This window comes from Drosophila takahashii, chromosome 3R, assembly GCF_030179915.1.
Source record: "Drosophila takahashii strain IR98-3 E-12201 chromosome 3R, DtakHiC1v2, whole genome shotgun sequence".
Classification (NCBI taxonomy): domain Eukaryota; kingdom Metazoa; phylum Arthropoda; class Insecta; order Diptera; family Drosophilidae; genus Drosophila; species Drosophila takahashii.
In genome coordinates, this window is record NC_091681.1 from 6,498,530 (window position 1) to 6,518,578 (window position 20,049).

Here is a 20,049-nt window from a genome sequence, read left to right on the forward strand (position 1 = left end):
CATCTCAAGCCAGCGAATTTGTCGAGCCCATACTCTTCAGATTTAAAACGGAAAAAATAAACAATTATATTTTTTTACTTAATGGCCCAGTTTGTAAAAATTTATTTTTATTTAAAAACATCGATGTTTTTCGTTCCAGTCTGTCTTCTGCTCTTGATGTTCCCAAAAATCGATTTTTCTTCACCTCTACTTTGTATGATACAGCTGATTAACAGCTGACCAAAATTCAACAATACAGCAATTCAACAGTTCAGGGAATACCGTGAACGTAACAGCTTAGTGAATTCCTTAGTTATAAAAAATCAGATGCCAATAGATAAAACCAATTATGTTTTAATATATATTGTACTATTCTAAACTAATATTTAAAGTCCCAACTGTTTCCAAGTATTGATTATTAACTGACGGAAGGTTTTCGTGGAAACGAGTTTATTTCTGAAACATATTTTTGCCACAGGAATACCCCGTATATGTATGTACATTTAAAAGTAATCTGACAGCATTTACCACCTTATAATCAGCTGAGCGCCAGCTGCACCGCCCGCTCTGTTATATCAGAGCAAACAACGTGGGTTTGCAAACTGTTTTACGCGAATTATTGAATTAAAACCAGACTTGTTTTATATCACAGTGGGGAAGCATGCAAAACTGCAGGCGCTGCGTCAGCCTACTAGGCGTTGTGCGGCATCAACGCTGCCTGCGTCCATGCTTTTCGATTGCATCAGACTTGCGACGTCTGCACAGGGCGGCCCTTCAATTCTCACGAAAAAAGCCAGAGACAAATGTTTCCGCGCTGTTCAAGCCGGTACAGGTGCAAGCTAATGCTGACTCCGAGGACGTGGGCTCCGAGCTTGTGGGCAAACTGGAAAAGGCTGAGCTGCTAAAGATCCTCAACAAGTTTACCCAACGCCGCGAAATCAAGTCTCTTTGCAGCGAAAACGGGCTAGACGGTACGTAAGCACCGATTTGTATTGCACACCCGCGTCTTACTTTGCATCCGTTCCAAGCCTACTTACAGCAGCAGGCCTTTGGCTCATTCCGAAGATACTGCATAGAGGCGGAGAACCTTCCAGTGGACCTGCACATAACGTTTAGCGATATCACGCAGGGAGCGGGACACATAGATGACATCTTCCCGTACTTCCTGCGTCATGCGAAGACAGTGTTTCCGCATCTAGAATGCATGGACGACCTGAAGAAGATCTCCGACCTGAGACAGCCCGCCAACTGGTACAGCAACGCTCGCGCCATCACCCGGAAGATTGTGTTTCACGCGGGACCAACGAACTCTGGGAAGACTTACCACGCCATGGAGAGGTACCTAAGTGCAAAGTCCGGGGTATACTGTGGACCACTAAAGCTCTTAGCCACGGAGGTGTACAACAAGGCTAATGAGCGCGGCACCCCCTGCGACTTGGTGACCGGCGAGGAGCGCAAGTTTGGCATCAGCGAAAGTTCGCCAGCCAGCCATGTTGCGTGCACTGTGGAAATGACATCGGTCAACACTCCATGTACGAGAGATTATCCCTGTTTATTGACGAGTTGTAATCTGTACGGTTTTCACTGTTTTAGACGAGGTGGCTGTAATAGACGAAATACAGCAAATCCGCGACCCTCAGCGAGGATGGGCTTGGACGCGAGCTTTTCTCGGCCTGATCGCGGATGAAGTGCACGTTTGTGGAGAGCCAGGTGCATTGGATCTTTTGCAGAAGATATGCGAAACCACCGGCGAAACAGTTGAAGTACGGCACTACAATCGACTCACGCAACTAACTGTCGAAAGCACTGCTCTGGGCTCATTGGACAATGTTGTGGCCGGCGATTGCATCGTCTGCTTCAGCAAACACGATATATATACGGTTTCGCGTGAAATTGAGGCACGGTCAGTTCTGCTTAGTCACATAATCCAAATGATCCCTGACAAATGTTTTCCAGAGGCAAAGAGGTAGCTGTAATATATGGAGGCCTTCCTCCTGGTACAAAGCTTGCGCAAGCCGCCAAGTTTAATGATCCCGCCAATAGCTGCAAAGTAATGGTGGCGACAGACGCCATCGGAATGGGCCTAAACCTGTAAGTGAAATGGATATTTGGGTTCCGGCCATATCTAAAGCGCATGATATTTCCTTGCAGAAGCATTCGTCGAATTATATTTTATTCCTTGATCAAGCCAACGATGAATGAAAAAGGAGAGCGCGAGATCGACACAATATCTGTTTCATCAGCCCTTCAGATAGCGGGCCGAGCGGGCCGGTACCGAACTCAGTGGGAACACGGCTTTGTAACTGCCTTTAAGTCCGAGGATTTGCAGACCCTTCAGCGCATACTAGCCCAGACTCCTGAGCCGTTGAAGCAGGCGGGCTTGCATCCCACGGCCGATCAGATTGAGCTCTACGCGTACCACCTGCCAAGCTCGTCCTTAAGCAATCTAATGGACATATTTGTGAACCTGTGCACGGTTGACGATTCTCTATACTTTATGTGCAACATTGAGGACTTCAAGTTCTTGGCCGAGATGATTCAACATGTACCACTGCCTTTACGGGCCCGCTACGTTTTTTGCTGTGCCCCAATCAATCGCAAAATGCCATTTGTTTGCTCCATGTTTCTAAAGGTAGCTCGGCAATATAGCCGCAACGAGCCTATTACTTTTGATTTCATAAAAAAAAATTGTGGCTGGCCGTTCAAATTACCAAAGACTATATTGGACTTGGTCCATCTAGAGGCCGTATTTGACGTGATGGATCTATATCTTTGGCTGAGGCAAGTTTCTCACAAGTCGGCGGCACATAACAACCTAATCCTCCCTGTTCTTACAGCTATCGGTTCATCGATCTTTTTCCTGAGGCAGCACACGTTCGGGAGGCCCAGAAGGAACTAGATGAGATTATACAGCAGGGCGTGTTCCAAATAACTCGCTTGCTTAAAAACACCGAAGCCAGCCAGGACGGAGAAACGCCAAACTACGCAATGCGACGAGTGACCCACGTGAAGGAGCCTCGACTTCCCAGCTCATCTCGTGGACGCCTTACAGAAAGGTTGCTTGCGCAAGGTCTCCTGACGCCAGGTATGCTTAGTGAGCTTCGAAAGGAATGGGGCGCCCAGCAAGTAGGCGATTCAAGTCCCCTAGCTAAAGAAATTACGGAACCAGCTGTGGACAGTGACGACGAAGATAATTACTCAGGGAGCGGTAGAAAGCTTAGAAAAAAACGAACAAAGTAAACGTCGACGAGGATTAGCTGGTAGAGTAAGTCGCAACTTTGTATATTACGGGTTTTTATATAATATAGTTTTATTTTAAGTGGCAATTAAGTAATATTAAAATTATTCTTTTGATAATCAACAATGACAATTTAATTGTTTAAATTGAAGAGTAGAAATACATATGTTATCTGTATCAGAAAAAATAATCACTTTATTTGCTTGCAATTTATGGAGGGAGAATCCTACTCAGAGTTTAAAATACTTGACAACAACTCCGGAATTTCGCGGCGAGGCTAATCGCAGTTTACTCTTTGGGAATTTCGGTTAGTTTATTATATTTAGCCTTGCGTTCCGTCCAAAATTAAGTTGTAGATTTAGCTTAACTATCGAATTTGTTGTAACATTAAACACACATTCACTTGAATTGCGGTTATAAAATATTCGACACTCAAAACATACAGATTTTAAAAGATATAAATACTATGAATGGCAAAATACATTCATATGGTTTCACAAAGAAATTAATATTAAGTTTCTCGTATGCGTATGGCAATAGCTTAATAATTCTGGTTTTTTATGTTTCGATCTAACTTGACTTTAAAAATAAATTAGTTTAGATATTTGTTAAAGCTTTCATTTTTCTCCAATATAAGTTAAACTTATGTAATTCATGCAGTTCAATGCAGAAACAAAATTGTCTCCCTTCAGAGATCCTTAAACATTCCAGCCACACCGACCTTGTCGTCGGGTATACTATCTGAAAACCCTAAGTATCCAGCTCATTTTTCCAATGCCTTATTAGAAATAAAGCTCTAATAAAATCCTTCTGCGTCTCTACAACTCGCGAAACATCTTGCTTGTATTGCAGATGTTTTAATTTTTTTGTCAACTTATCTTCGGGTGTAGAAGATGTCTTTGTGCGTATGAATTTTAAGGTACCGATACTTTTTGTGTCTATTTCTGAATATCAAAACTGGAACATGCGCATTGCTCTTGATCAAAATATCAAGAGTTAGTTTTGTTAAGGTATGTAATATTCCAGGTATGTATGTATGCAAGTATTGACTTCAATTTTTCCTACATATGTATTTTCTGTTTTTATATTTCGGTAATAAAAAAGTGCTAGTCTTAACAGACTTTGGGCAGCCTATGCCGGGCTTAATATTTAAATATAAGATGCAGAAAGGTTAATTACAAAAATTCGTCACTTATCCGTAAATTAGAGCAGATGCACAGATGTACACACAATATCTTCAATTCATTCTCTTTTTCGCCTCTCAGGTTATTCATTTAGTATTCTTTATCACAAACAATCATAAAATTCAAATTTTGAGTAGTAATTTAAGTACTGGTATGCACTTTAGGTGCCATGCCATTGCGTATAAAATTTCGATATTCTATGTTATTCCTTTTTAGTTGTTCATATTTCTCACATTTTATGAAGAAAATGTGTGCCAAATTGATTCCAAATTACAAATATTTCATGGCCCAGTCTGGGCAAGATTGATCGGATGATCCAGACCATTTGGTCGGTAACACCCCGGGCTAAACACTCGACGACTCCAGCCGTCATATGTGCATCAACCCTCGTAAAAACAAATCACAAACACCGACCTTTGCTTCAAACAAAGTCAAGTTCCAGGCCCGGCTCAATATCGACTGCAACCGCATTGTCTGCAGGGAATTGAACAGCGTCGTCCTCCAGGCGCGACTCCCTCGAAACCTTCTCGCGGGACCGGTCCTTGAACGCAGTGAAACCCAGCTTCCGTAGGGCCCTTCCGCTGCGTCCCGAGGACTGGCCCAGCTGCTCGAATCAGGAATCCACCAGCACATGCCAACGGGCCAGCATCTCGCCCTTAGGCATCTCGCACACATCCGCCCAGTGGGCCACTTCCTCCGATCCGGACGAGTTCAGGCCGAGGCTGAACCAGCCGACCATCTCGTTCTTCTTCATGTGCCGCTTGGCGTACACGGAGATCATCAAAGTGACGTCGTTGAGCTGAAACAGAGCTACCTGGAAGGCGAATGTCTCCTTGAAAAGAGGATTAGGCTGGCCCCTTCGGGTTGAAGTCTTGGCCCGAGATATCTCCTGCCCTATACTGCTGACCATTACCATCTTAACGTACGTGTCCGGCGCCTTGTTTAGCGACAAGCTGCGAAACTGGCTGCCCTTGATGATCTCCACGCTTAGCCGCCCGGTGACCCCGTTGTAGCTGAGGCCCAGCAGCAGCTCGGAGACGCCCCCGTGCTGCATGGACGAGGTGGAGCCGGCGCTCTCCGACCGCGCAAGGCTCAGCAGGTCGCTGGTGGAGCCCAGGCCCGAGGAGGTGTTACGGGGCTCAAGTGGCAGCCAAAGATTCGTCTCCAGCTCCAGGTCCACGGTAGCGAAGCTTACGTAGGCCTCCCCAATTAGCCGCTCCTTCCGTAGCCGCTCGCAGCCGTATAGCCGCACCCGGAGACCCATGTTGTTCACCTCTTCCGGGTTGACGCGGTGCAGCAGGAAGCTCTCCATGTACTGGGGGTTCTCTCCGCTGCGAATTTTCGTCTTCAGCTTTTGCTTCTTGCTGGGCAGCATCAACATCCGCACCTGCGTGTGGGTGGGCTGACCACTGCTCAAGGGCGGAAGGCTTCTGGCCTGCATCACATGTACCGTCATCTTCCGCATGGGAGCGTCGTACAGCAGCGACAATTCCAGCTCTATGGGTCCGCGCTGGACGGATGCGCCCTTGGTATCAACCCCCACCAATAGGTCATCTGACTTAATCGAGCGTAGGTCGCTGGTGTCGAACAGGGGTTCCTGAAAAAGGCAGAACTGTGAGAATTAGCCAGTGGAGTTATATAGTCAGTGGGTGTCAAGAAATCTCTGTCGTTTAAGTATAAGCGAGGACGGAAGCCAACTTCGGCAAGCCGAAGTTTTAATACCCTTGCAGATTTTACGAATGAAAACTTAACTAGAATAGCAACATGAATTAATAAACAACAAAATATTTTATAATTGAAAAAAATAAAATTTTAAAATTTTTCACCCTATTGTTCCTATGGGAGCTATAGGATATAGACGCTCGATCGGCACGCGCTTTTACCCTAATGAAGGTACGCACAAAAAAATACGATTTGGAAAGTTTCATGGGAATAGCTATTCTGCGCGAAATATCCTGAAAAACGTCAAATTTTGACCGATTTCACCCTATTGTTCCTATGGGAGCTATAAAATATAGACGTCCGATCGGCACGCGCTTTTACCCTGATCAAGGTATGCGTAAAATAATAAGATTTAGAAAGATTCATGTCAATAGCTCTTACACTGAGCGAAATATCTTTATTTTGTGAAAGCTAGATCCGATTGTTCCTATGGGAGCTATAGGTTATAGACGTCCGATCGGATCGGCTTTCAAAATTGATCTGCGTACACATGTTTTAGGACGACTCACTGTGGGGCGCCTAGAACAAAAAGCCTGCCAAAATGTTTTTTTTTTTTATAAGATTTTCCAAAATGTTGCAATGCAACTTTATAAACAATTGAATTCTCTATACACATCAAAAGGAAAGAGTGATCTGTGTTGAATGGTTCTCCCACTACAGATTTATAAAGTGGATTTTTCGAAATATAATTTTAGCCAATAAGAAAAAAATGTATTTTTACACATCTTTGAAATTTTTCTGAAAGCGCCCAAGGGCCTAAGTTGTATATGTAACGATTGAAATTTTAAGAGCAACCAATTCTTAAAATATTAAAAAAAAAATAAAAATTTTAGATACATAATTACTATTTTTTTTAATTTTTTAAAAGTGGTCCAAAAAAAAAGGGATTTTTTGGATATCCTTGGACGTAAAGTAGTGTTACACCCTAGATCCCCGTTTAATTCTTTTTTTTTAAAAAAGTTTAGATATTTAACTACATATTCTGAAAAAATTAGCCTGCCTTTTTGTGCCTCTTCTGAGAAAACCGCAGTTTAAGTTAGCAAGAAATGTTCATAATTTGAAATATCGTCAGCCCTGGTTCATTCGCGCGCCCTAACATCATGAAGATATTTTACTTATGTGAAGGTATTGATGAAGATAATGATAAATTAATAAACAAATTTGGGTTTAAAATTTTAAATTATGTTATTTTACTAAAAATACATATATGAAGTAAATACCGGTTTCTACCAGTTTTTTTTTTGAAAATATGCTATATTTCCTTGATTGATTCTATGACATCCATAAGATATCATTGACCAATTAAAAAAAAGGTAAGCATAGAGCTGAAATGATAAATAATGACTTAATCCCAATTTATATGAACCAATATTGAAATAGAACCGAGACATTCCCCTTTGTAATAAGCGTTTATATGGCAGCTATAAGATATAGTTGACCGATTTGAATAATTTTTTTTTTCAAAAATCAAGTTAAATTAAAAAAAAATATTGGGAAACTTAGAACCCTATAAGTAATTTATTTATATTTTTTTTCTTAAAAAAACAATTTATTTTTTCTTAAAAATTTTCTACAACAAAAAAATTTCACTAAAAAATTCACCTTATGATGTTTTTTTACATATTTAATTGCCTTCAACAATGCCCCATCAAAAGATATTCGATATAGGGCTCCGCTGATTTAAGGCAGACTTTTGGCTTTTTCGCCCCACTGTGCGACTGTGAAAGTTTCAAGGTGCTAGCTTTTAAACTGAGCTCGCAAACGGTATTGATCGGTCGATCCTGATCAAGAATATATATACTTTATGGGGTCGGAAACGTCTCCTTCACTGCGTTACAAACTTCTGACCAAAATTATAATACCCTCTGCAAGGGTATAAAAATACCTTTTAATCTGTACTCCTAGCTCCTAATACTTTATATCGGACGCGACGTAGTTCGCTATTATTGGAGAAGCATTCCTTTCTATAGTTAGTAACTTACTTTGTTGGATTATTTAGAATTATAAATTAATCTTAAATTAATCTTAAAGGCAGCCTATCCTTAACTGAAAGCCACTGTAAATTCCGCTTGAACCTACCAATATCCTCCACCACCTCTATTCTCTTTACGATAACTAACCTTACTTCTACCTACCTTTTACCTAACCATAACCCCACCTATATTCCTATACTGCGGTTCAACACAGTCCAACCACAGTTTTTCCCCACTTTTATGTTTTTATACCCTTGTTGATAGTAGTATAATTCAGTCGGAAGTTTGCAACGCAGTAAAGAAGACGTTTTCGACCACGTAAAGTATATACTTTCTTGATCAACTTCATGCCTTTACAACTTGTATCCTCACCTTACCCCAGCCCATACCGCCTTATTCCCAACTTAACATGGCATTGATGGCATAAGGTGCTACTAGAACAAAAAACCTGCACAAATGTTTTTTTTAGGTTTTACAAAATGATAATTTGCAACGTTAAATATATTCTAATTCATTATATAAATAACAAGAGGGAACGTTATAGTCGGATGCCCCGACTATCAGATACCCGTTACTCAGGTAAAGGGAGTGCGAGGGAGATGGAGATAGAAAACGTTGATCACGCATAACTTTTTAACGAATGGTCCGATTTGAAAAATTTCTTCTACATTTCGATAGGTATTGATAAACACAATAAAACTGCATTTTTTACTTTTAAAATCGTATATAAGCGATTGTGGGCGTTAGAGGGGGCGTGGCACCATTTTGAAACAAACTTGCGCTGCGTAGGAACTCCTAAAATCTGCATGCAAAATGCCAATCTTCTAGCTTTTATAGTTTCTGAGATCTCAGCGTTCATACAGACAGACAGACGGACAGACGGACAGGCAGACGGACAGACGGACATGGCTAGATCGACTCGGCTAGTGATCCTGATCAAGAATATATATACTTTATGGGGTCGGAAACGCTTCCTTCTCCCTGTTACATACTTTTGCACGAATACAATATACCCTTTTACTCTACGAGTAACGGGTATAAAAATAAAAAGTGGTAACGATTTAGCGTCGCTTGTGAACGGTTGTGTTTACCATTGTGCTCTGAGTTTTTGTTTTATATTGTGTTATTTCCGCAAGTATTTTGTGTTTATTTACTAACAAAGTTTAGCCTAACAATCGTGTTAGTGACTTTCATAGTTCTCCCAGATTACGGGTACGTGGTTATAGTTATTTTAACATTTCCATTTGATTTATTTAATATCTTGGCTTTGTTATTGTAATTTGCACTCTCTAAATTGGCTCTTATATTCTCTCTCTTACTCTCTCTCTCTCTGCCGCTCTATTATAACTGTAATTTCACTCTCTCTAATCCTGCCGAATTTCTTGTAGACATATTCTCATAGTCTCTCTCTCTCTTGCTTGCTTTACATTTAACTGTTCGTGCGTTGAGTTGTTTTGGTGCCCCACAAGCCACGCTCAGTCGATAGAAGACTTTTCTCTCGCGCTCTCTTTCGATTTAATTCGCGATCTCGCGCTCTTATACTTTTTGTGTTTTTGTGATTTTGTGGTTTTGGAATTTAATCCCAGTGCCAAATTTACTTGAGGTATTTTTTTATACTTTTATATACTTTTTATTTTATTCTCTTTATTCTCTAACACATTTTTCTTATAATGACTCTTATCTGTACTAAGAAAAATTGTAGGACTGCATCTAATGACCCTTTTGTTTACTGTTGGCTCTGCGAAGCAATGATGCATTCTAAATGTGCAGGATTTACTGGCAGAGTTAAAGACTTTATTGAAATGCGGATTGGTCTCATGTGGGTATGTGAGCCCTGCAGGGATTTGGCAGTTGAGATGAGCAGCTTTATGAGGCAGACTCGAGACGGCCTATGTAATCTTTCACGAGTTTTTAAACAGCTCAATGATGGATTTAATTCCGTATGTGAACAATTTAATAATAAAAAATTATTAACCGAGTCGCCCAAACGCAAAAAAGCTAGCTCAACGACAGTAAAGGCGAGTGTTGAATCCTCTTTAAATCCAAACTTGGTAGCTGCTGCAGTTTCTGGTGACACAGGGGTAAGTGAACCACCTGTGCCAATGGATACTGCTAGTTCAGGTGTAGTCCCTGTCCCTGTAGCCCCTGTATCTGAATGTCAGGCTCCAGATCCGGCGGTATCAACCAATCCGGAGCCGACCATATTCATAGGTACAGTGGGCGCCGTTTCTGTCGCTCAGCCGAATGAGGTTCAGGCTGCTGCTGGGCGGCGTAAAAATCTCTCAGTTGTACCCAGACGTACAGTAGGTGCCGCTTCTGGCTCTCAGCTGAGTGAGGTTCAGACTGCTGCTGGGGGGCGTAAGAAACTCTCAGTTGTTCCACATAGGAAGCAACTATTTGTTTCAAGATTTACGCCTGATACCACATCTGAGGATGTTTTGGAATTCATTCGTGAAAAATTCCCATCCGAGGATATTGCGGTTGAACAATTTCGATTTTCATACGCACGTAGGATATCGTCTTTCAAAATTTTTGCTCCGCCTGATGTGTTTAAAGAACTGCTTTCTGAAAGCTTCTGGCTTAATGATGATCTGGTTATAAAAGAATTTGTTCCTAATAAACCGAGAACAAATAATAGGCCTTCCACGGTGCCAAAAAACTGAAAAGTTTATTATTGGCTTACCAAAATGTTAGAGGACTTAACATGAAGCTACCCAAGCTTTATGCTGACTCCTCGGCATTTACGGACGATATCTTAGCTTTTACAGAAACTTGGCTGAAACCAGAGATAACAGACTCTGAAGTTCTTGCAAATAATTTTAATACCTACAGAACTGATCGCCTTTCCCGTAGGGGGGGGGCGGCGTTCTAATTGCTTTTACTTCTACCCTAAATTCTGAGAGAATTCACTCTCATGTCCCTAGTGACATTGAATTTGTTGGTGTGAAAGTTACCCTCCAATCCTTGTCTATCTTTATTACATGTTCCTATATTCCACCTGGCTCTGACCTTATAATTTATGAGCAACATCTAGCAGCTATTAAATATATTCTATCCTTTCTTTCCAATAAAGACCTTTTGATTGTTTTGGGTGATTTTAATCTCCCGGATATTTCTTGGTCCCCTCCTACTGACTCACTTGTCGCTCTACCTTTATCCGCCCATGACTTTGTGGATGGCCTTTTAGAATTATCGTTACAGCAAGTTAGCTTTATACGAAATTCATTACATAGACAACTAGATCTTGTGTTTTCTTCAGAGCCGTCTGAAGTCACGGTATTTAGAATTGACGCACTTGTGGTACCAGAAGACCGATACCATCCAACTATGGAATTGACAATTTTCCTCCCCTACCTTGAAACTCTCTCTCCTTTAGTCTCTCCAACTAAAATGAGAAGCTTTCGTAAATGTGACTTTAGTAAACTTAACTTAATGATTTCTTAATATAATTGGACAGAATTTTATAACTGTATGGACATCGAAAGTGCCACTGAACTGTTCTATAGCGTTCTAAACACTTTTTTTAATGAATGCGTTCCTGATAGGCTTCCTCTAAAGCCAAACAAGCCCCCTTGGTTTACAAATGCGCTTCAACGACTTAAGAATCTTAAATCAAACACTTATAAAAAGTATAAAAAATCGGGTAGGCCATCCGATTTTTCGAAATATGTGGTGGCTCGATCTGATTTTAACGTTCTTAACAGTCATTGCTATTCTATGTATTTAGATCGCTGTAAATTTGAATTTTCAAATGACCCGAAGCAGTTTTATAACTTTGTCAACGCAAAGCGTAAGTCATCAGCTTTGCCTTCATCGGTTCGATTTAACTCAATGGAGGCATCGACTGACTCTGAAATTGCTGATTTATTCTCTGACTTTTTCCAAACTACTTATAGCTCTTCTTCATGGTCAGAATCAAATTACCGTAATCCCTTAAATAGGGCAAATTGTATTTTTATACCCGTTACTCGTAGAGTAAAAGGGTATACTAGATTCGTGCAAAAGTATGTAACAGCTAGAAGGAAGCGTTTCCGACCCCATAAAGTATATATATTCTTGATCAGGGTCACTAGCCGAGTCGATCTAGCCATGTCCGTCTGTCCGTCTGTCTGTCTGTCTGTCTGTCTGTCTGTCTGTCTGTCTGTCTGTCTGTCTGTCCGTCTGTCCGTCTGTATGAACGCTGAGATCTCAGAAACTACAAAAGCTAGAAGGTTGAGATTTCCCACACATATTCTTTGGCTTCCTACGCAGCGCAAGTTTATTTTAGCCGAGCGCCACGCCCCCTCTAACGCCCACAATCGCTTACTAACGATTTTAAAATGGGTCCTGCGCCCACATCTTTAAAGATTTCCGAGAAGTATAAATGCAATTTTGTTGTGTATATTTATACCTATCGAAATGTAGAAGACATTTTTTAAATCGGACCATTCATTAAAAAGTTATACGCAATCAAAAATTATGTATCTATCTCCCTCGCACTCCCTTTAGCTGAGTTACGATTATTAATCGGGACACCAACCCGACACAGCGTTCGCACTCCCTTTAGCTGAGTGACGGGTATTAGATAGTCGGGACACCAACCCGACTATAGCGTTCTCTCTTGTTTCCCCTATAATTACCGAAAGTTCTCTCATAAGAGATTTAACATCAACAACGCCAACGTATTCTCCCGGTCCTGATGGACTTCCTGGGTGTGTGCTTAAGTTTTGTGCATCAACCATCTGCAAACCAATTCTTAAACTTTTTCAATTGTCTATTTCATCATCAGTTTTTCCAACTATCTGGAAGGATTCTTTTATTATTCCACTTCACAAAAAGGGTGCGAAGGCGGATGCCCAGAATTATAGAGGTATTTCTAAATTGTCGGCTATTCCAAAAGCCTTTGAACGTATTATCACTTCTCATTTGCAACATTTATGTTCCTCGCTAATAACACCGTGTCAGCACGGTTTTGTTAAGCGAAGATCGACTACCACCAACCTACTTGAATTGTCATCAATTGTAATTAATGGATTTAACAATAAAATGCAGACTGACGTTGTATATACAGATTTCAGTAAAGCCTTTGACTCTGTTAACCACTCTCTTCTTTTATTCAAATTAGATTTGCTTGGGTTTCCATGTAATCTATTAACTTAGATTTCAAGCTATTTGAATGGGAGGACTCAGAGGGTTATATTTAAGAACGCTGTTTCAAAAACGATCCATGTGACATCTGGAGTACCTCAGGGTAGTCATTTGGGCCCTTTGCTGTTTACTTTGTTTATTAACGATCTTCCCTCTATCGTAACACATTCTCGTGTACTAATGTATGCTGATGATGTTAAGCTTTGTTTGACATATAATAATATAGAGTCTGGTTTTGGCTTACAATCAGACATCGATCATTTTCAAGTATGGTGTGAGTATAACCTCTTAAATTTGAACTGCCTAAAATGCAACGTAATGACCTTTTATAGGGTTACCCCTACCTTTATAAGTTATTCGCTTCAGAATCTGCCACTTGACCGTATATATTCAGTAAATGATTTAGGCGTTCTTCTGGACCCGAAGCTTAAATTTGACTGCCACATAATGTCGACAGTCAATAAAGCTATGAGTGTTCTTGGGTTTATAAAGCGTTGGTCAAAAGAATTTGATGACCCTTATATAACCAAATTATTATTTACCTCCCTTGTCCGTCCTATATTGGAATATTGTTCTTCGGTTTGGAGCCCACAATACCAAGTCCACATTGACCGTATAGAGTTGGTACAAAAAAAATTTCTCCTTTTTGCCCTTCGTAGTTTGAACTGGGATCAAAACGTAAGGCTACCTTCCTACCAGAGTAGATTATTATTGCTTAATTTACCGACACTTGCAAATCGTAGAAAAATGCTTGGTACCATTTTTATGCGTAATCTTATAAGAGGTGATATTGATTCTGTAGAATAACTTTTAATGTTCCCGTTAGACTAACACGTAATTATCATCCTCTTAATTTACCTCGATGTACATCAAATTTTGGTCTGCACGAGCCCTTTCGCGTTCTACGTAATAACTATAACGTTCTTTATCATTTAATTTGCACATCAACTTCTATCCCGGTATTAAAAACTAACATTTTAACTCATTTGCTTCACTCCTAACTGCATGTTTATACCCGTTACTCGTAGAGTAAAAGGGTATATTAGATTCGTGCAAAAGTATGTAACAGCTAGAAGGAAGCGTTTCCGACCCCATAAAGTATATATATTCTTGATCAGGGGCACTAGCCGAGTCGATCTAGCCATGTCCGTCTGTCCGTCTGTCTGTCTGTATGAACGCTGAGATCTCAGAAACTACAAAAGCTAGAAGGTTGAGATTTCCCACACATATTCTTTGGCTTCCTACGCAGCGCAAGTTTATTTTAGCCGAGCGCCACGCCCCCTCTAACGCCCACAATCGCTCACTAACGATTTTAAAATGGGTCCTGCGCCCACATCTTTAAAGATTTCCGAGAAGTATAAATGCACTTTTGTTGTGTATATTTATACATATCGAAATGAAGAAGACATTTTTCAAATCGGACCATTCATTAAAAAGTTATACGCAATCAAAATTTATATATCTATCTCCCTCGCACTCCCTTTGCTGAGTTACGATTATTAGTCGGGACACCAACCCGAGTACAGCGTTCGCAATCCCTTTAGCTGAGTGACGGGTATTAGATAGTCGGGACACCAACCCGACTATAGCGTTCTCTCTTGTTTTTTCATTATTTTGTCCCGTCTTTATTGGTTTTATGTATTCTTCCTCGCGAACTCGCATTTTTTCCCCAAATTTACAAAAGGGCCCTGCGCGTAACAAGCACGTGCTTGGTGTCGTTGGGCCACTTGTTTGTACTTCTCGTAGTGCATCAACGTCCATCATATATATGTGGTAGATTTATTCTCCCCTAAAGATTTTTAATGTTGACTTTTCAAAATTGAATTGTAGCCAAATAGTAAATAAATGATTTTTATATTTTTATTTATTTATATTTATATTTTTTTATTTATATTTTTGCAGACTTTAAAAACACTATCGCTTGGTCATCTACGGTATAATAAAATCCATTTTTTTCTCGTAATTGGCCAAAGACACATTTTTCGGTTTTTGAACCATGCCAATTGTGTCTTCCGTTCGCAGGATAAAAATGATTTTGTGTTTTCTTTTCAACGCGAATATACTGCGAAAGAGTGGTACCACTGGCAAAATAGGTAAGAGGTAAAATATTGGAACCAAGGGGCTTTGCAATCAATGTGGTACTGTCCACATACAAAAAAAATACAAATACATACAAATACATACATAATAGAGCCCTGTATGAATCCCTTATGTCAACTGTATATCTGTTTCAAATCATCTGGATATGATTTTAGACCATAGCAAGCAAGAGGTCAGTGGATTAGTTGCGAGTCGCACTTGCCTATCTTGCATGAAGTATTTCGGGAATACATCAAATCTTATGAGACATAAGTGCCCTCCTTTGATGTACCTGCAGCCACTTCTTTAGATGCAGAAACGAAATCAAAAATTACCATAGCCATGACGAAATGGACCCTGAAAAACTGAAGGGCTGGCAGAAATTTTCGTTGGAGTGCGGCATGGTTCGGCATGGCTTATCCCACAACAATCTGAAGAAATATCAAAGACCTTTACGAAGCTAAAAAAGATAAAACTAGAATTGACGAAAATTAATGAAATCCATACTTTTAAAAGAAAATAAATGATTTAAATAATATAAGCATATATCCGATTTTATCTCAGTTTCGCCTTCGCTATCGCTCTGGTCGCTTTTACTACCGGCTGCTTTTCTTCCAAAAGGTGTGTTTTTTTTTTGCTAATTCCGATTACTTGATATACCCGTTACTCGTAGAGTAAAAGGGTATATACCGACCTGTTCCAGTTTTCACTCGGAAGTGAATTTGATTTCATGCTGGCTGATTTAAGACCGCCTATCAAATGCTTGGCGGAAAGTTTCCATGTGAATTTTCCGGAAGTTACCCGAGTAACAACGAGGGATATTTGAATCCTTGCAGTTCTTTCGGAAGTGAGTCCTGGAACAGGTCTGGGAAATTCGATTCCGTGTGAATCTTTCGGAAGTGAAAACTAGAACAGGGGCGATTGTATTCGTGCAAAAGTATGTAACAGCTAGAAGGAAGCATTTCCGACCCTATAAAGTATATATATTCTTGATCAGGGTCACAAGCCGAGTCGTTATAGCCATGGCCGTCTGTCTGTCTGTCCGTATGAACGCTGAGATCTCGCAAACTATAAAAGCTGCAATGCAGTTTTATTGTGTTTATGAATACCTATCGAAATGTAGAAGAAATTTTTTAAATCGGACCATTCGTTAAAAAGTTACGGCGGATCAAAGTTTTTATCTCCTTCGCACTCCTTTTAGCTGAGTAACGGGTATCTGATAGTCGGGGCATTCGACTATAGCGTTCTGTCTTGTTATTATTGGATCAGAGCTGTCAGAGATTGTCCTGGTTGCTCCTCTATTAATTTTCCTCGAAAAACACTCTCTATACTTTTTGAAGTCCTTTTTCCTAGTTTCTTGAGCTTCTTTGACAGTGTACAGTACCAAAAATTGTGTATTAAAAGTTCCAAAAATATCTGACCGAAACAACTGGCTAAAGCAGATGAGCGACACAGCTGATCCAAACAACTGACCAAAACCGCTTACCAACACCTGACATTCAACAAAAAAAACGAATTTTGTGTGAAATACCGTGCAACTTTGAATTAAAATAACTGTCTTGGGGCAGAACAGGGCACGGAACCCCTTGATGGGGACTTAGGTACATATCTCAAGAATTAAAAAAAAAATGGTTACGTTTGGTCACGTTTAAAGAAACTTTTGGCCTAATTTACTATAAACAAGAAAGGAAGCTAGATTCGGCCAACTGAAGCTTATATACCCTTGCTAAAGAAGTAAATACTTATACACCCAAAAAAAATCGATACGAATCGTAGGTCAATTTGACCTTTTTTAAGATCATTTTTAACTTGATATGGGGCCAGGTAAATGTGATATGGTCGAAAATGTAAGAACGAACATTTTCATTATTCCTGACCAAAACTTATTCTAGTGCGAGCGAGGAAACATGCTTGAAGTTCGTTAGTTCGAGTTTCGAATACGTCTTTCTCGCTTCCACTCATGTCATTTTGCTCGCCATATTGATTCTTGCGCTCTTTTTCGAAGTTAGAGAATCTCCGAGAGAGAGAATTCGGCAAAATGATATTATTTAATGTAAATTTTATGAATATTTCAGGTAAAAACGATATGAGTAGGAATAACCAGAAAATTACATGGACTTATCGATTTTACGGCGACGTGCTTTTTTTTGTGTGTAAGGTGTGTTTCAAAATTATACGACACCAACACACTTATTATTTGAAAACTTGTAGCGTTGTTGTTGTTTATGAAAGCGAAACATTTAAATGCAGATCGAAGAACAATGTATGATGTGTACGAAAAAAAATACCACGAGTCCTTGATCCTCTTTTTTAGTCCGGAAAAATGAATTTGAGAGGATTATGGAGGATTATAGTTAAAGTTTCAAAGCCCTTTGAAAAAACATCTACGGTTCTTAAGGGAGTATTATACCCTACTCTGCATTTCGTAATACCATATGTTGGTAAACTAAATCTTGTGACGACAACGCAACAACTACAGAAATCGCTGAAAAAATCAAAACATTTTTGAAGCATGCTTTGGACAATACATTACAAAATTTCACAAGTTGGCCCATTTTTTGTTTCCTTCAAAAAACAAATGATAAAATTCAGCGAACAGGACTAAAAGGAGAAAATGGAAATCTGTAAGGAAATGATGAAGCAGTACCTAGATAATAGCAACAATGCTCTCGTTGAAGACTTAGAAGAAGATTTAGAACACATTTTATAAACAGGATAGAATCAATAATGAAATTAATCTATACATAAATATGGAAGTTCCATATACTAGCGAATTTAATGTTTTGAAGTGGTGGGAAAGCAGAAAATCGCAATTTCCGTCCCTATATAAACTGCCTCAAAAAGTTCTGGCCACACCCGCAAGTAGCGCCTAATCGGAGAGGGCATTTTCACAAGCAAGGCATTTGCTCAGACAGACAGACGGACATGGCTAGATCGACTTGGATAGTTAGCCTCATCAAGAATAGATATACTTTATAGGGTCAAAAACGCTTCCTTATCCCTGTTACATACTTTCCGACGCATTAAATATACCATTTTACTCTATGTGTAAAAGGTAAAAAGGTTGCCATGACTTTTAAATAAATCCAGTCACTTAGTCCAAAACTAAGTAATTGTGGCCTTAACGATAATTTTCTTGCTTAGTTGAATGTGTTTCACTGAGATGCTTATTTTGATACGATGATATTTGCTGGGGATACGCTGAATTGAATACCACTTACGTCATCGTTGTTGTTGCTGCTGGTATTGTTGTTACTGGTAGCACTCGAGTTGTTGTTGTTGCTGGAACTGTAGGTACTGGACATTGGCACCACTATGACATTGTCCCGCTCCTTTTCTATCTTGGGTGGAGGAGCAGCGACCTCCACTCTGTGTTGGTACCTCAGAGCCTGCGTCTTGGCTCGGTGTTCTGCACACGGATTGCGGAAAGATGTCGCCGGGTGATGGGTTGTGGCTGTCAAGAAGTCGAGATTCATTGCGACGCCTGTCAATTAGCTGCCCCTGACCCCGGGTGCCTCACCTTTGCTCACGCCCGTCAGGATGCCGGTATGACTGTCCACTGAGGCCTCCATGGAGTCGTTCGAGCTGCACTCGCTGTGCGACGACGGGATACCGACCTTGCCGCGCTCGGCGATGGCCAAGGGGTCACGCGTCACCGTCACCCGCTGCAGGTCAGCTCCGGTCTGGTGATACTTGAAACTCTGTGCCGTCAGCGGATTAGCTTGACTGATCCCCAGCCCGTAGCCGCCTGGCTTCTCGGCCAGCTGGTGCTGCTGGTGCCACCGCAGGCGCCGTAGGATGTCCTCTTCCGAGTCGGAACTGGTGTTCTCGTAGCGCCGCTTCCGTGCTGGAAAAACAGAATGAGGTCAGCTCGGGTCAGGGCTTCTAGGATACGTTTAAGTCCCGCCAAGTCCCTGGTACTTACTGATCTTCTGCACGCACTTGGCCGCCAAGTGCCGCTCGTCGCAGCAGTTGATGGCATGGCGGTAGTGGAAGCAGCACTTTCGACTAATGTACAGGAACAGTAGGAGCAGCAGAACGAGGACGCCGAAAAAGGCGCCCAGCAGCGTAGTCACCTCGACTGTGCCTGATGGATTTGATCGACAGGTCAGGTCAGTTGGGGGATTGGGGTCCGTATATGTACGTACCCAACGTCGGAGTGCTATCCAGGCCAGAAGCGGATGTAACAATCATTTTGGCTCATGCGAGAATCCCGCCGAAAACAAGGTCCTTTACTTTAAATTCATTGCACCAGGACCAAACGGCTTGTCGCACAAGATTTCTCCATTCACTTCAATGTAAGGCCAAAGCTCGGGAATATGACAGCTCAGTGGCACAGGATAACTGGAATCGATTTTTCACAGGACGACGGCTGGGGATCAAAGCATATAAGTCGTTTGGGAACCGTGGAGTCCAAAAGCCGTTTTATTTGTTTCAACGTATTCACGAAACCGATTTTTGAGACTCAACTTTGCCAAATTGTTTAACAAATTTAAAAAAAGGGTAAATTCCAATATTCTAACAATCCCTTTCGTATTCGTGAATTCGTCTGACTATTTTTTAAGTCTTGCGAAGCGGACAGCGGGCGTTTTATAAATAAGATAATAAACGGGCTAGGACTCGTGATTTATTTCAACTGCGTTCAGATGAGTTGCCCTTATACTGGATGGAAAAATTCCCTCGAGGCTAGCACTTAAAAGCTCAATCCCTCTACCCCCAGAATGTCTACATAAAGCGTTTACAAAAG

The 20,049-nt window shown here is 40.8% G+C and overlaps 2 protein-coding genes across 2 annotated transcripts; one reads left to right on the forward strand and one right to left on the reverse strand.

The window, feature by feature from the left end:
- The first annotated feature begins 438 nt into the window (after window positions 1-438).
- On the forward strand, window positions 439-3,349 carry Suv3 (Suv3 helicase). Its single transcript, XM_017160708.3, has 7 exons — window positions 439-568; window positions 632-950; window positions 1,008-1,511; window positions 1,573-1,882; window positions 1,936-2,070; window positions 2,131-2,760; window positions 2,817-3,349. The coding sequence occupies exons 2-7, from the start codon at window positions 641-643 to the stop codon at window positions 3,217-3,219; spliced, it is 2,292 nt and encodes a 763-aa protein (XP_017016197.2). The 5' UTR covers window positions 439-568; window positions 632-640; the 3' UTR covers window positions 3,220-3,349.
- Window positions 2,849-19,975, reverse strand: Syt14 (Synaptotagmin 14). The gene is made up of 6 exons (XM_044394718.2): window positions 19,451-19,975; window positions 19,228-19,389; window positions 18,823-19,149; window positions 18,524-18,756; window positions 4,397-5,998; window positions 2,849-3,148 (listed from the first exon to the last, which is right to left on the reverse strand). The coding sequence occupies exons 1-5, from the start codon at window positions 19,494-19,496 to the stop codon at window positions 5,015-5,017; spliced, it is 1,752 nt and encodes a 583-aa protein (XP_044250653.1). The 5' UTR covers window positions 19,497-19,975; the 3' UTR covers window positions 2,849-3,148; window positions 4,397-5,014.
- Window positions 19,976-20,049: the final 74 nt, after the last annotated feature.